The sequence below is a fragment of the Copadichromis virginalis genome, linkage group LG11 (genome assembly GCF_057382275.1).
Source record: "Copadichromis virginalis isolate Kocher_CV1m ecotype Utaka linkage group LG11, C_Virginalis_male_GT1.1, whole genome shotgun sequence".
NCBI classification, from domain to species: Eukaryota; Metazoa; Chordata; class Actinopteri; order Cichliformes; family Cichlidae; genus Copadichromis; species Copadichromis virginalis.
The window spans coordinates 21,267,413-21,281,582 of NC_140628.1; the positions used below are offsets into that span (position 1 = coordinate 21,267,413).

Below are 14,170 nucleotides of genomic sequence, written 5' to 3' on the forward strand. Positions count from 1 at the left end.
TTAGTATTAACTGTTTATAAATTACAGCCATTTTTATACACAGTCTTCCGTTTTAAGAGGCTCAAAGGTAACTGCTAGCAGTTTTGTGGCCAGGTGAGGCCTGTTCATTTGTTATTTTGTGACAAATGAAGTAGACAAAAGATCTGGCGTTAATTTAAAATGGTGAAAATGGTTTAGATTTTAAATATAAGGTCTAATGAGATGCCAATCTAAGTGAGGAAGGCCATCATTAGGCTGAAAATGAAAAATAATCCTCTCATAGAGACAGCAAAAAATTTAAGAGAGGCCAAATCAACAATCTGATCTGTTCTTAAAAACAATGAGATGCCTGAAAGATCACAGGAGACAATTGAAGTGGATGCTGGTAGCCAAGTACCCAAGGGTACTGCAGAGGCCTGTTTTTAAGTCCATGTCAGAACATTTTCTGTGTCTAACTCCTTCCACTCTCTCCCATCTTTTCTGTTTACTCACAGTACTGCACTATCTAAAAAAAAACAAAGAAAAAAACAGAAGAACATAAAACTAAAATACATGATGACAGAATCGTTTCCATTTGTAAGGAAAAACAACTTTACAGCATCTAACCAAGTCAAGAAGAGGTAAGCATATCATTGACAGGGTCCAGAGTTTAGAAACACCTTCATGAATGTAAATACAGAGAGTTTACAGCACGGTGGAAACCACTGGTTATACTCAAAAACAAGAAGGTCAGATAAGAAAATACCTAAAAGAACCTGCACAGTTCTAGAAAAAGTATCTTTGGACAGATAAACTCAAGATTAACTTGTGCCAGAATAATGAGAAGAGAGAAGCATGGAAACAAATCATTATCCTAAGCATACCACATCATCTGTAAAATATGTGGAGGTAATGTTATAGCATGGGCATGTATGGTTGCCAATGGTAAAGGGTCACTAGTGTTTATTGATAGAAGTGTACAGCACTATACTTTTCACTCAAATGCCACAAACCTAATCACTTCACAGTGCAAACAGATAATGACCCGAAGGACACCACAAAAGCAACTCAGCCATTCCTGAAAGCAAAAACGGGGATATTCTTCATCAACCACGTCAGTCACCTGATCTCCGCCTAACAGCGTGCCTTCCAGTTACTAAAAACAAAACTGAATCCAGAAAAACCCACAAGCAGCACCAGACAGTGACCGCAGCACAGGGCTAGCAGAGCCTCTGAAGCATGGAAAAAAAGTACGTGGTGGTGTCGATGGGTTCTAAACTTTAGGCATTTATTGACTACAAAGGTTTTTACTTTTAAAATGTTGTAAGTTTGTCCAATTGATTTCCGCCTCTGAAAATGAAGCACTGTCTAAAAAAATCACTGCAATTCCTAAAGAGCTGCATTTTTTACAGTAAAACCCTTGAATTAAGATTAAAGGTCTGCACTTTAAGCACATCTTAACTGTTAGCTTTAAAATCCACTGTGGTGGTGCACAGAGGAAAAAAGAAAATCACAAAGCTTGTGTTTCTGGACCCAACTCTGTGTAGCCCATTTAGTGCCAGAAATGTAATGTCAAATGAATCATCTCATATTAATGTTGTTTTTTTTAATAATTTGGAATTGATCATTTATTTTAGGAGTAATTGGACCACATAATGTGAGAAATATAATCAGAGTGAATCAAGATGCAAAAAGTGTCAAAAAAGGTTTCATTTATTCACAGACTTCACAGATCCATGGTCAACAGTTACAGTAGTTCTGTAGCAGATGTGTTTTTAGGAGGTTTGAGGTTCAGCTGAGTGTCCCATAGCAGTCATGGGAGATATGTCGAGTCAGAACAATGCCACCAGGATACAGATATAAAGTACACAGAACTGTATAATTACAGTCAATGAATGCCCTGTGTAAACTGCACAGTCTCAGATCTAAAGTGCTACATTTAACAATCGTCTTACGCATTTACGGTGCACAAGAGTTCATTTTGATAAGTGTAAATCTCATTAGATTTACTTAAGAAAATTCATGACCTTCTAATTCAACTCAATTTTATTTATACAGTGCCAAATCACGACAACAGTTGCCTCGAGGCGCTCTTATTCTGAAAAATTCTACAGGGCTTCACTTTTTGGATCAAAGCACCAAATATTTAAATAATCTGAAACGTTCTAATTCAATAAACAGGAGAAAACTGCTAATTTACAGCAGCTGATTAAAAAAAAACAAGGGAATTTTTGATGGGCAACATTTTTTTTTAAATATATATTATTTAACATCAACCACAAGGGTCATAAAGAGATACAGTAAAAGCTGTGTCCATTAACACTTCACAACCTCACACAATACAAGTTCAAACAAGAGGCATTCCAACAACAGGGCTACAATCTTCAGCTCTAACCAAAAGCTACATAGGCTGAAGGCATGGACTTGGACAGTAGTTTGCTGGCTCTGGCAGTAGAGTGTCGCCGTACAGGATGTAAAGCACACACTAAACAACCGCAGGGCCCTTCCAGTGTAAGATACTGGCATCTAAACAGGACTATAAATACTAAATTACTCATAGAACAATATCTTCAAAACAAAACACAACCACAGTGATCGAGTCCGCTACATGATGACACAGGAAAAAAGCTGCAACGGGTTAGTCTGACCTCAGATCAGCCGCTCTACATAAAGGTTAGCTTGAGCCTCCATCAGAGTGTCTGCAAAGTCACAGTGACCTTTTTTGAGCACCACGGGGCAGACAGCACTTAAAATCCACCACCGCCGAGGATGTCACACCTGCCAGAGCTCGAAGTGCTTCTGATGCCAGCTGAAGGAGGACATTTGATGGAGGCTAAAGTTAAGCTTCAGATGAGAGCACAGCTGTTTATTAGTTCTCCTCTGCACACAACCCACACACATTTTTACTGCTCGTCGTCTCCACAGTGCCAGGTCAGCTTCTGCTCGTAGAAGTCGATGACCACCTGGGGACATCTGGCGCTCGCTTCACGGGCCGGCAGCAGGGCAACGTCATCCGAGTTTTTCCTGTGGGGATACGCGCAGCAGAAGGAAAAAGACTGAAACCGCCTCTCGTTTTTAATGGATGTAAAATGTCTTAACAGAAACAAATATTTCTGACAGTTTTTTTTAATGGAGAAGTAAAGGGTAAGGGGACTCTACATAAAAGGGGCACTAGATTTTAGCTTTAGCTTCCTTTAGCTCATGCTCCATTGTTCCACCAATTCTGTTAAATTTAGCCAGTAATTTCTCACAGTGTCTTGCTGACAGATCAACAAATGTAATAAAGCATATCATCACTGATTTTCAAGAACAAGGATGATGCGTGCCTAGCTGAAGTAACTACAGAGGGATAAAGCCATGAAAACACGGGACAGAGCTGCCAAAGCTCAGTTAAGAGGAGAGGTGATGATCAGTGAGCAGCAGTATGACTTCATACTGAGAAAGAGCGCTAGAGACACGATGTTTGTGCTAGTTTGCTTAAAGTGTTAATGGAGAAGTACAGAGAAGGAGTTGCACTCTGTCTTTGAGGATCTACAGAAAGCATATGACAGTGTACCAGGCAAAGCTGAAATAGGTAGGACATGTGCAGAGGAGGGATAGTTGATACACTGGGCAAAGGATGATGGAGACTGAGCTCCCAAACAGCAGGAAAGAAGATTACAAGAAGAGAAGATTACAAGAATGACAGAATGGGATGCAAGGGACAGACTGAGACAAACAAAGGGAATTAAACATTTTCTGACTGGCTATGCTCTTGTGGAGGAGAAGTAAAAAAATGACTTGTTTGCTTAAGGGAAGCAATATAGGACTCTGGCGTCTTATCATCATATCAATGCCGTGCTTCTTTGAATGACGCGGACATTTGGGTAAGGTCAATAATTTGTGGAATTGTGTGCAAGTGTTTGCTTTCCGTAGACCTCTAAACTTCCAGCCCTAAACATGAGCACATCTTTCACACTCAAAAAATTCCAAGTTCTCCAACCTAACAAAACTCATTGAGCGTTTTAAAAGACTTCAGCCAACCGTTTTACAAACTGTGTTTACAAACTTTACAATCTGTTGTAATTCAATATAGCTCCTCTTTCATAAAGTAACTACAATCGTAGGTAGTGTTGCGGCTCTGCTGGACTCCCGGACACTAACATTTGTGTATGTAAATCAGAAGAGGAAAAAAAAAGCAAAACGATCTAAGCCGATCACTCGGAGCCTCATAAAGGTAGATCTTTGCAGAGCTGGACTTAATAGTCCAGGTACGCATAGTTAAGAGCCCCCGAGTCTATAGCTTAATGGTTGTGTGTAATGATAAACCCAAAGCCCATCTGCTCTCTCCAATCTGTTACTAATAAGGTTTGAGGTGGTCAGTGTCAACTTCCAACTTCTCTTCTCAAGTAAATGATCATGCATATACAAAATGTTGGAAAACTGCAGTTTCCCACAAAGCAACAGCAACAAAAACATCGAGTCCCCCCCCCCCCACACACACACTTTGCTGTCTGACTCTGGCTTTAAATATTAACATTTTCCACGTTTACTCAAGTGCTGGCATTTATTATTCAAGGACAGAGTAAAGAGGAAGCAGTCACCATTTGACTAGGAACATGAGCTCTCCCTTTCTGTCCGTTGAGCCGATGATGCATTCGGGCTCGAGATAAGTACTGAGGTCACTGGGGGAGTTTTTCTGCTCATCATCGGGCTGAAGGACGCTGTTGTCCGTCTTCACAGCCTGAGCCTCCTGCACGCAGGACTAAAAGAACAAAATAAGAAAAGGCAAAGTTCAAAGTTGCAGCACAGATTTACTAGACATGATAAGAAGGTTGCTAAGTCGAGCCATTTCATTTTTTCTCCCTCACTGTACACACCCATTGCAGAAAAAAGGGGAAATTTAACTGGTTTCATTTTCAGGAGCTTTTGTAAAACTAACCTCTTTAACACGACATTTAGTTTCAGATTGAGCCTTAAAACAATTTCTGACAAGGAGTCAGTTGACTCTATTCCAACCTCAGTCTACAACTAAAGGGAAAATGCTACCATACTTCTATTGTGTTCCCTATACTTCTATATTTTTCATTGTTGTTCTCCCTTTTGGCAGATTTAGCTGCAGAAGTTCTGTAAATAACATGGAAACAGACAGACATACAGACGATCCAGAAACTCCAAAATTCCTCACATACTCACAATTTCTGTCTCTTCCTCTGCCATTTCCTCTTTGGGAACAAACCCTTGCTCGGGTTGCTCTTCTTCATTCTCCTCGGTGAAGTGGGCGTTTCTCAAGAACTCCTCTATGAGTTCAGGACAGTCCAGGTTGTCCTCGGGTTCCCACGTGTTTTCTGCACTGCGGTTAGAGTTAACAGGAGGAGGGAAAGGCAATTTTTACTACGGTGGATAAACGGGTTACACAATCAAACCGTTCAAATGACTGGTTCTGCAACATCCCACTCACTCAGTGAAGCCCTTCCACTTCAGGAAGTACTCCACTCTCCCATTCGAGATTCTGCGGCGAATTATTTTTTCAACCACAAACTCCTGGACAACTGTAGTCTCCTCAGTCTTCCTCTGTTTGGCAGTCTGCTTCTTTCTCATTCTGCCACGATAGAGAATAAGCGAATGAATGAAGGCCAGGGCAATCACAAGAACAGGGAGTTCATTTCTTTTCGTGCTAAAAAAACAAACAAACTAAACACGGTGGAGTCAGGAACATTCACTTTTATCTCCCTGCTGCTGGGATTTTTTTTTTCCAGCAGAACATGGCAGTGGCGACTACTCTGCTGTGCCCTTCATACAATGATCGGCACACTTGTTACAGCGCTCCACCTGCTGTTTCTGTCGGGTGATTGTGCTCCTTCAGTCCAAAAAAAGCAACACGTTAGTATCGCCGTGAGCGTCGTTCACTCACAGCCTGGTTACGAGCACATTTAGCAGACAGCAGCCCGAAACATGAGTGAATAGAAGCGTGCCTCGGTGATGCATTAGACGCTGTAATGAACAATATGCACGTACGCTCTCGGTGTTTACTTAATCTCGGAGGGTAGCCTGCTGCGGTGCCGCTCGGCTCTGCTCTGTGCTTGTCGCTGGAAACAACATGCACAAAGCGCCGGTGACGCTGCTTTGAGCTCAAATGTGTCGGTCGATGTGAGTAAATGAGCGAAACAACTTTTCATGAATGAGTTAAAATTAAAGATGGCCGTTGATGCTCGGAGGAAGTGGTTGCCAAGGGAAAAGGTCATGCCAGGAAAACCGGGAGGAGACGACGGGGACGCGCACAGCAGCGACCAATCAGGGAGCAGTCCGCTCGACCGTCCCAGTCCAGCGGTCCGGAACAGCCCTGCCACCCATGGGCGTCAGCGGGGTATGGCAGGGCATGCGCACTTCCTATAATGTATTTCACAAATTTTGTTTTATTTTATTGGAAACAAAAAGACAGTCCGAGAATACAATAAATAAATAAATAAATAAATGTATTGTGTCTCCTCCCGGGATCGAACCAGGGATCTTGGTGCACTTTAGTTTTATTTAATTTTAGAGTACTTCCATGTATTTCCAATTGATGTTACATAAAGTTCAATACATTTAAGAGAAAAATACCATCCACTTTAAAATGATACAGCGGTGGGTTTATAAAGCAGTTGCAATGAATGTAAATTCCTGATGGAAATAATATACTGAATCGCTTCATTTTGCATTATTTTAAACGTTTGATGCTATTTTTAATATTTAATTTTGCATGATATTGTATAGTAGAAATTCTAATACAGAAAGTGTTACTTAGTATTATTTGAGAATACTTTTTTACTGTTTTCAGTGCTGTAAAGACACTGGGCTTTGTCGACGGGGATCTGCTCCCCTCAAACTCTGAGGCTGTACTGTTGAAATCGCAGGAAAAACAGTCTTTGGGAGATTTGACTGACAGTTCCCCTCTAGCCAATGAGTAAACTCAGAGCTACTGATTGGCCAAATAGCCCCCGCCCCATTCCATCCCGACCAAAGAACAGGCCTTTCCACTTTGCTTTCCAGCAGTTACTCCACACTGTTTTGTAAAACACCACTGGGGGACGCTGCCAGCCTGTATTGGACTGATAGCACCTCTGTTAGCCGCTGTCAATAGATTTATACTGGAAAGCTCACAGCCAAAAGGCAGCAGCTCCACATTGAGTTTTTCCACCACTCTCTCGCAGGAGCTGTGCAGAATACAGCTTCTACTGGTACCATTTCATTGTCAAGGCAGGATTATGCAGCACTTGGTGTATTTGATCATAAATTTATGTATAGACATAAACTTACGTAGTCTAACAACACTACAAAAGTCCAAAGATGTATCAGACATACTATAATCAGAAAGGCAGTCAGGAGGAGGACAGGTGACTGGTCTAAAGTAAACAGCTACCATTATTTATATTTGGACTGACCACCTATCCCCCTTGTGCAGTGGAAACTTTTAAATGAGGGGGCCTGTAGATATTAACTTCATGAATTGTAGATTCTCTATTGATAAAACCAAGGTAACCTGCTGTTTTCTACACTGTTTAATTATTAACACTGTGTCGAAGATACTCCAGGCCTCCAGATACAAATGCTACGAACTGTTTTCACACCAATTTATAAGTACATTGAGAACTTAGGGACCCCCGCCTCACTCAACAGACACACTAGAAATATAATCATAATTATAAGGGTCGACCCTTTTCAGTGTCTATATTAATACTGCAATACAATATTCCCATGTTGTGAAACATTATTTTGGTTGTCTCTCTTATAACTATGTTTTTCAGCAGTTTACAATTTAACATCCTTTATTAGGTGTGCTTTATTAAAAAGCATTTTTCGTAGAGCCACACCATCCTTACAAGACATCTTTTTCCTCCATGGATTGGTGTATTAGTTGACTGAGACACTGAGGCAAGACATGTGTTGGTTATCAACCAAATGACCCACTTTTGCCCTCGGACCCCTTCCTGTCTACTCTTCTGGGGATTTAGTACAAGTTGCTATAGTAACGGAACAGCTAATAGGCTTGGGCTGTCGCTGTAGGCCCAAGAATGGCAGTAATGCATGCAGTGAGGTCCTGTCTAGATTTACTACTGTATATATTGTTTTGGGGGAAAGCAGGTTATTTTAGATTTGCATCCCAGAATTAACATTAACAACTTTTCATGAGGAGATTTCTTTTTTCACTGTTATTGATTAAATGACAGTATTGATTGAGACATTGAGAAGACATAGTAGGTGAGTAAAACTGACCCTGTAACACTTAATGTTATGGGTTTCAACCACTCCTCCACCACAACTTACTATTCATATATAGACTAAAAACTGACCAACAAACATTTACATAAGCATCTGTTTTTGATAGTTGTGGGAAATTTGATATTATTGATCAGCCTCTGGATTGCAGTAGTTAGATTTAGGTGAACACTGGCATATCTGAGATGTTTTATAAACATTTGTTTTATGTCTTACACAAATTTGTAATCTAAATAATGTTACTACATGTAATAATAAAGTGATTTGAGGCCTTCCTGGTGCCTTGAATGCAAACTGACTGAACCCCTAAATTGACCAAGGCACTAAAAATGAAATACAGATGTTGATGAAATTACATGCTCCAGTGTACAGGGTGAAAAGATATATTGCGTTATGCCGTCATCCCTTAAATCTACTAACTTCACTCCCAGACAAGCACATTCCACACACCCACTGTGAATGGAGCCCTAATACAGATGGGGCTTGAGAGCCATTCTGTCAGAGCAGAAATTTGTCCAGATGGCTAGACCCTGCTGTGAGGGGATGTGGATGGAGTGAGTAGTGGTCTGTGTGGCTCAGGATAGGCCCGAGTGGACTCTTTTCACATGGTGGGCCCCCGGCGTTCCCTTAGTTCCAACTTTGAAGCTCTCAGATTACAACCACGGTGAAGGAATTCATGTCAGTCCTTGTGTTCTTATCAAGTCTGTGGTTATATAAGACACAGAATCCAGTAAAACGTTACTAAAAGTACCGGTGGTCAAAACGAGATTCAAATAAGTCCATAACAATTCACTGACTGCGCATTTGTAAAGCACTTTCTTGGATATCATTTTTGCATGTTTTGAAAAAATTCAAGTTCTTTGCCAACTCTCCCTTCATCAGCTTCAAAAACTGACTTCAGATCATATTCAGAGTCACATACAAAGTCAATCAGGGTACTAAGTGGCAGGCTCCAGTGCACTTTATGTCCTCGATATTTATGCAGCAGTGGCAGAGAGAAAAGAAACTTTTCACGAGTAACAGATGACGTGGAACCACAGACCACCTGGATCTACTTGCGGAAATCTGTCTCTTGTTTCAGAACATTTATGGTGCCCCAAGATACTTTCCTCTGTGTTATTCTATACCTGACACTCCAGGGCTAGAGTCGTGTAGTCATTACCAGTCTTTGTGTCTGCAGAGTTACTGGGAATGCATACACTAGGAGTATGCATTACACTACAGGTTTCAATCAGACAAGAAGAGATTAATATAGCATAAATGTATTTTATTAAAACTACTATCTGGTCAAGAAAGCTCATCTAAATGCCAGCACAGAGAGAAAGAATTATAATTATTTAAGGTAAAAGGTAGCTTGGGGTTTTCTGTTGCAGATCAGCTGTAACACTCCCTGCAGAAAACGGAGTGAAACAAAAATCGCAAAGGTGTAATATAGTTTACACAGTCATGCAGACGTTCATCCATGTGACATTATTGTCACCATAATATAACAAAAAAGCCATCAAAATTAAAAAAGCAGCCAACAGCCTTTGATTGTGCTTGATGAATACAAGGATCTAAGGATTTTTATTGCCATGAGGTGAAACTAAATTTTGCACTCAAGTCCTAGTTAAGACCAACAAAAATAACGCTCATCAAGAGCAATATATACAAAACCAAGAAACAGTATGAGTATAAATAAGAGCTTGAGAAGCAGCTGCGTCTCTGTGCGTCGTCAGTTTGAATAAAGAATAAACCTGAACCTGGTGAGATGAAAGTTTAAGCAGCACAAAATTGACACTCTGAAGAACCTCTACCATCTTTCCAAGAAAGTAAATAGTTTCCAGCTTTGGTTTCATACTGTATGTGCTTATTTGGAATATTCAGAGCTCGGCCCTTTGCAGTACTCAAAGAAACTCCATGTAACCTTTGTAGAGATAATAAATCTGTTCATCTGCTGAACGGAGGGAGAGGGAAAAGTCACACAGTGGAAGTGGTGCTGACTTCATCACATGTGGGTCTCTGCTGGGAGATTCCGCCCCACAAAGCGAAGCCCGTAGGATCTTGTAACACTGTGACTGATGGGTGAATGGCATCAGTGACAAGCAACTCCCATTCCCCCTGGGGCCAATGTGGCACAAAGTGAATGGATAGGAGTGGTAGGGAATAGATCGCCTTTGAACCTAAAAAGAATAATTCCCCCTTCTTCCAGTGCTGGCCTTTACTCCCGCTCTCTCTCTTAGTTCGTGCCATTCTTCTTTCACTTTTTTCCTTTCTCTGCGGTGATTTTTTTTGTCCTTCTGAGCTTTGTGGCTGACGATGATGACCTGGGGAAGAGTAGAATGTGAATAAAGTTGCTGTCATTTCAAAGAAGCGATGTGTCACTCAGCTCTTGTCTGACTTTATGTCAGAAAGAAAATTTAAGCTTTAAATAACACGGCACCGACGTTGTCCTGCAATTATTGCATAAGCCTAACTGAACGTAACTCGTTTGTTTTGGATAAATGTAACTCTGAAAATAGACTAATGATCCAGGGGCATTTTTGTGAACAAATTTCAAGAAAAGATTTCATGATGTGACATTTTCACATGCCCTCAGGAGCGCCGAATGCTTTTAATCACGAGCAACAGTTTTTGAACAGGTTACAATCAAATTTGTTCCTTTTTGTGTTGCACTTTAAGGCAGCTAGTCACTAACTAAAGTTTGATGGATTGCTCTCCTCTGGTTACCCGCACGGCAACGACTGCTGCTGTCTGCGAGGAGATTGTTTGCGTTTCTGTGGCCAGCTTTTGTCAAACATCCTCTTCCATTTCAGTTTCTTGAAATGTTAAGTGTTCCTTTTCACCGCTGTCCATCACCACCCAGTGAATCCAAACAGGGAGCGAGCTCCTCTTCTGTCATGCAGGGAGAAATTGAGACAAAGGAGAAGAGGGAAGAATGTACTGGCTTGGTGTGATGACAGTGCTTTGTTTGAATCCACAATATTGTTGCTGGATGCTTTAAGTCAACATGTGTGGGTGTTTTTCTTATTTTTTTAATTATATACTGCATGTAAGAGTCTTTTTTTAATGGGTTGGTATACTAACTGACATACAGTAAACTCCTATAAGTAGTATAGTCTTTATATTTATCACATGAATATGAGCGTTATAAACACTGGCCTGACTCCTAATGTAAGTAGACAGCTGAAAAGTACTTTATCCTGGTGAGAGGACCTTTGCCTTGGTAAATCTCCTTGTCACTGCGCAGCTGCTGACTATCTGCTCTCATCGGGTGCAGCTCCACAAACTGCCGAATCCAGTCTGTTGACCTTTCACTTCTTTTCTCTAACACAGCTGTAGGCTTTGAACTTTAGATCTGCTCCACATCCCCCCGTTTGGCTGCAAAACTGGCCAATCTGAAATCAAATCTCATGTCTGTTCTTCACAGGTCCCCCCTCAGATACAGAGCAGTTGCTTTTTGGCTTCTGGGAATCTGAAGCTTTTCTTCTTGAGCCAAAAGAGCTTTGACTATTACATATTTTTACTCAGTCAGGCCTGTAGCAGCTCTATGCCATCTGAAGTGATACTGAATAGGCTCCAGCTTCAGCACATGGTGAGAGCAACCGGCTCTTATGTCTTGCCTGCCTGCCATCTGGAAAATTACAGCTTTAAGTAGGCCCTTTCAGTAATTACCCTGCCAACTCTGAAGAAGGGCTCCGAACACACCGTGATGAAATCTACATGACTGATCGAGTGAGGCCATAGCAACTGAGAGTATAGTAGAAATGCAACATGCTCAAAACCTCCTCTTGTTTTTTAAGAAATGGCTACTTCTGGACACTGACATTGCTTATGATCTCTATTACAGTCTTCGTTGTATTTCTCTAAACATGGGTGAAGGTCTCAAACTCACCACAAAACCTTTAAGTTTTGTTCTTTTATTAACGAGTAAGTCAAGTTCTCTGACACTGGAAATCATTTATATCAAATGATATTTGATATAAATCTATAGTGTGTTAATAATATTATAATATCAGACTGAATCTCTAAAATACATTATTTTTGTCTGGGAATAACTGGCTGCTAGCCTATAAGCATGCTGATTTCAAGAAGAAGAGGTTTTATAATCTACTTTGCAAAATTAAGAGCTTTTTTTAGGGATCCTGGGGGAAAATGGTAAACTATATTCAAACTATAACTATATTCAAAATCAAAAATGTACATAATCAGCATTAGACAGAATAAACATGCAGCGTATCAGTGTCAAAAGTCACTCAGTGTTGAAATATAAGTTTAAATATGTAAGTTTACATACATTCGTGAATGTCTTGGTAATTTTAGGGCTTTTAACAATTTCTTAGAATTTAAAATGAATCTTTGAAAAACAAGAATTAGAGTGAACAAAGTTTGAATTTATTTGGATTTTTATCCACACAGAGTTGAAATTATACATGAACTCACTTAAATCTTTTAGTAATGAGACCCAAACTGATATTACAGAGGAAATTGGTTATGATATTCAAGAACAATCCAGGAACCACAAAGGCTCAAGTTTATGATGAACGGGAAACTGCCAGAACACCAGCATCAATGTCCACAGCCTGCAATTACTGTAATATTTATGCTAATGATGAGTGTATGCAAACTTCTGACCACAACTGACCACAACTGTAAATACAATAGCAAAATACTGTTGGAAATCACTGGACATCCTGTCGCCCCTGTCTGTTTGCTACTGGTTTTAACACTTAAAGGTCTGACTTTTACAACAATCATTAAATTGCCTCCATTTCTAGAACAATATTCTATACTCTGCTCCTAAATTATGTCTACACCAGCACACACATCCTTACTCCTCTTCCACTGGCAGGTAGTTACCTTCATAAAATATGTATCAGAGTAGTCTCCTTCATGTTCACAAATTGTTGCAACTCAGTTGCTCTCAGGCTCCATAAATGCTTTACAATACTCGTACATCATAATCGACACCTGTGCGCTCAGCAGATTTTAGCAATACGATGAACTATTCTAACACGTGATAACTCACACAGTGAAACAATGTAGTGAAGTGCTGAGAGTAAAACTGTTCTGCTTGCAGAAATGTCATATCTGGTGATCACTAAAACTTATTTAAGCAGTTACTGTTCAAACTGAGGAATGGAATTTTCAAATTTCAGGATTATGATTTTTAGAGAGTTGGCTTTAAAATTTGTATTTATTTATTTATTCTTTCAGATGGGGGCTTCTGTATAGGATTACATTTTGGGTTAGGATCATGACTTCTTGCAGTCTCAGCTGGCTGGCAACTGCAGTTCATGAAACAAAGTCAGTTCCCATAGACACCCATGTTATAAAAAGTGCTGTTTACAACCTGATGCAAAAGAATATTTTGGACCTTGCGGATACTTTTCATAACAACTGCAGGATTCTCTTTTAAATAAGTCAAAAGTTAAGAGCCTGTCTGCTTTGATTAACAGTTGTGCTTACAGGGAGTTGTAATAGACTGATGTCTCATAGGCCTTGTAGTTGCTAATTTAGTCACACAGGCCTAGACACTCGTCAGCGATCCACTTACAACCACCAGTTCCTAGGGAAAAATGTGAACTGCTCAACTGATTGGCAAGCGGTTGCTGGCTGTTGCTTGGTGATTTTGGACACAAAGAATTTCATGGTCCAATGCCAAAATCCTCTGTGGTTGGTTTTACTACCGCTTGGTGAGTAATTATGAAATTATGAAAAGTGCAACACAAACAAATGCCTATAAAGTAAAATTTTTGGCTTTTGAAAAATGTTGGTTGCAGTGGTAATACACAACTTTTACTTTGAAACCAAACATCTTTCTAGTTTGTGTCACACCTTTTTAAATTTCACAACAATCAGCATGTAGTTGATGAGTGTCTGCAGACAATGCAGTGTCTTCTTTGCACTCAGCCAAAGCAATAACAAGGAGCTGCTGCACCCTTGTTGCGACCAGTTACACCTAGCAACTCCAGCAACAACTTGTACAACTTGT

At 40.2% G+C, this 14,170-nt stretch overlaps 1 protein-coding gene across 2 annotated transcripts; it reads right to left on the minus strand.

The window, feature by feature from the left end:
- Window positions 1–1,655: 1,655 nt before the first annotated feature.
- On the minus strand, window positions 1,656–6,196 carry cbx3b (chromobox homolog 3b). Of its 2 annotated transcripts, none has more exons than XM_085473623.1 (5): window positions 5,971–6,196; window positions 5,399–5,539; window positions 5,134–5,290; window positions 4,542–4,702; window positions 1,656–2,982 (listed from the first exon to the last, which is right to left on the minus strand). In XM_085473623.1, exons 1-5 carry the CDS (start codon window positions 6,180–6,182, stop codon window positions 2,862–2,864), a joined length of 792 nt encoding a protein of 263 aa, XP_085329749.1. In that variant the 5' UTR covers window positions 6,183–6,196; the 3' UTR covers window positions 1,656–2,861. The 2 variants fall into 2 exon arrangements, with proteins under 2 accessions (XP_085329749.1, XP_085329750.1); XM_085473624.1 differs by having other exon boundaries at window positions 5,956–6,038.
- Window positions 6,197–14,170: the final 7,974 nt, after the last annotated feature.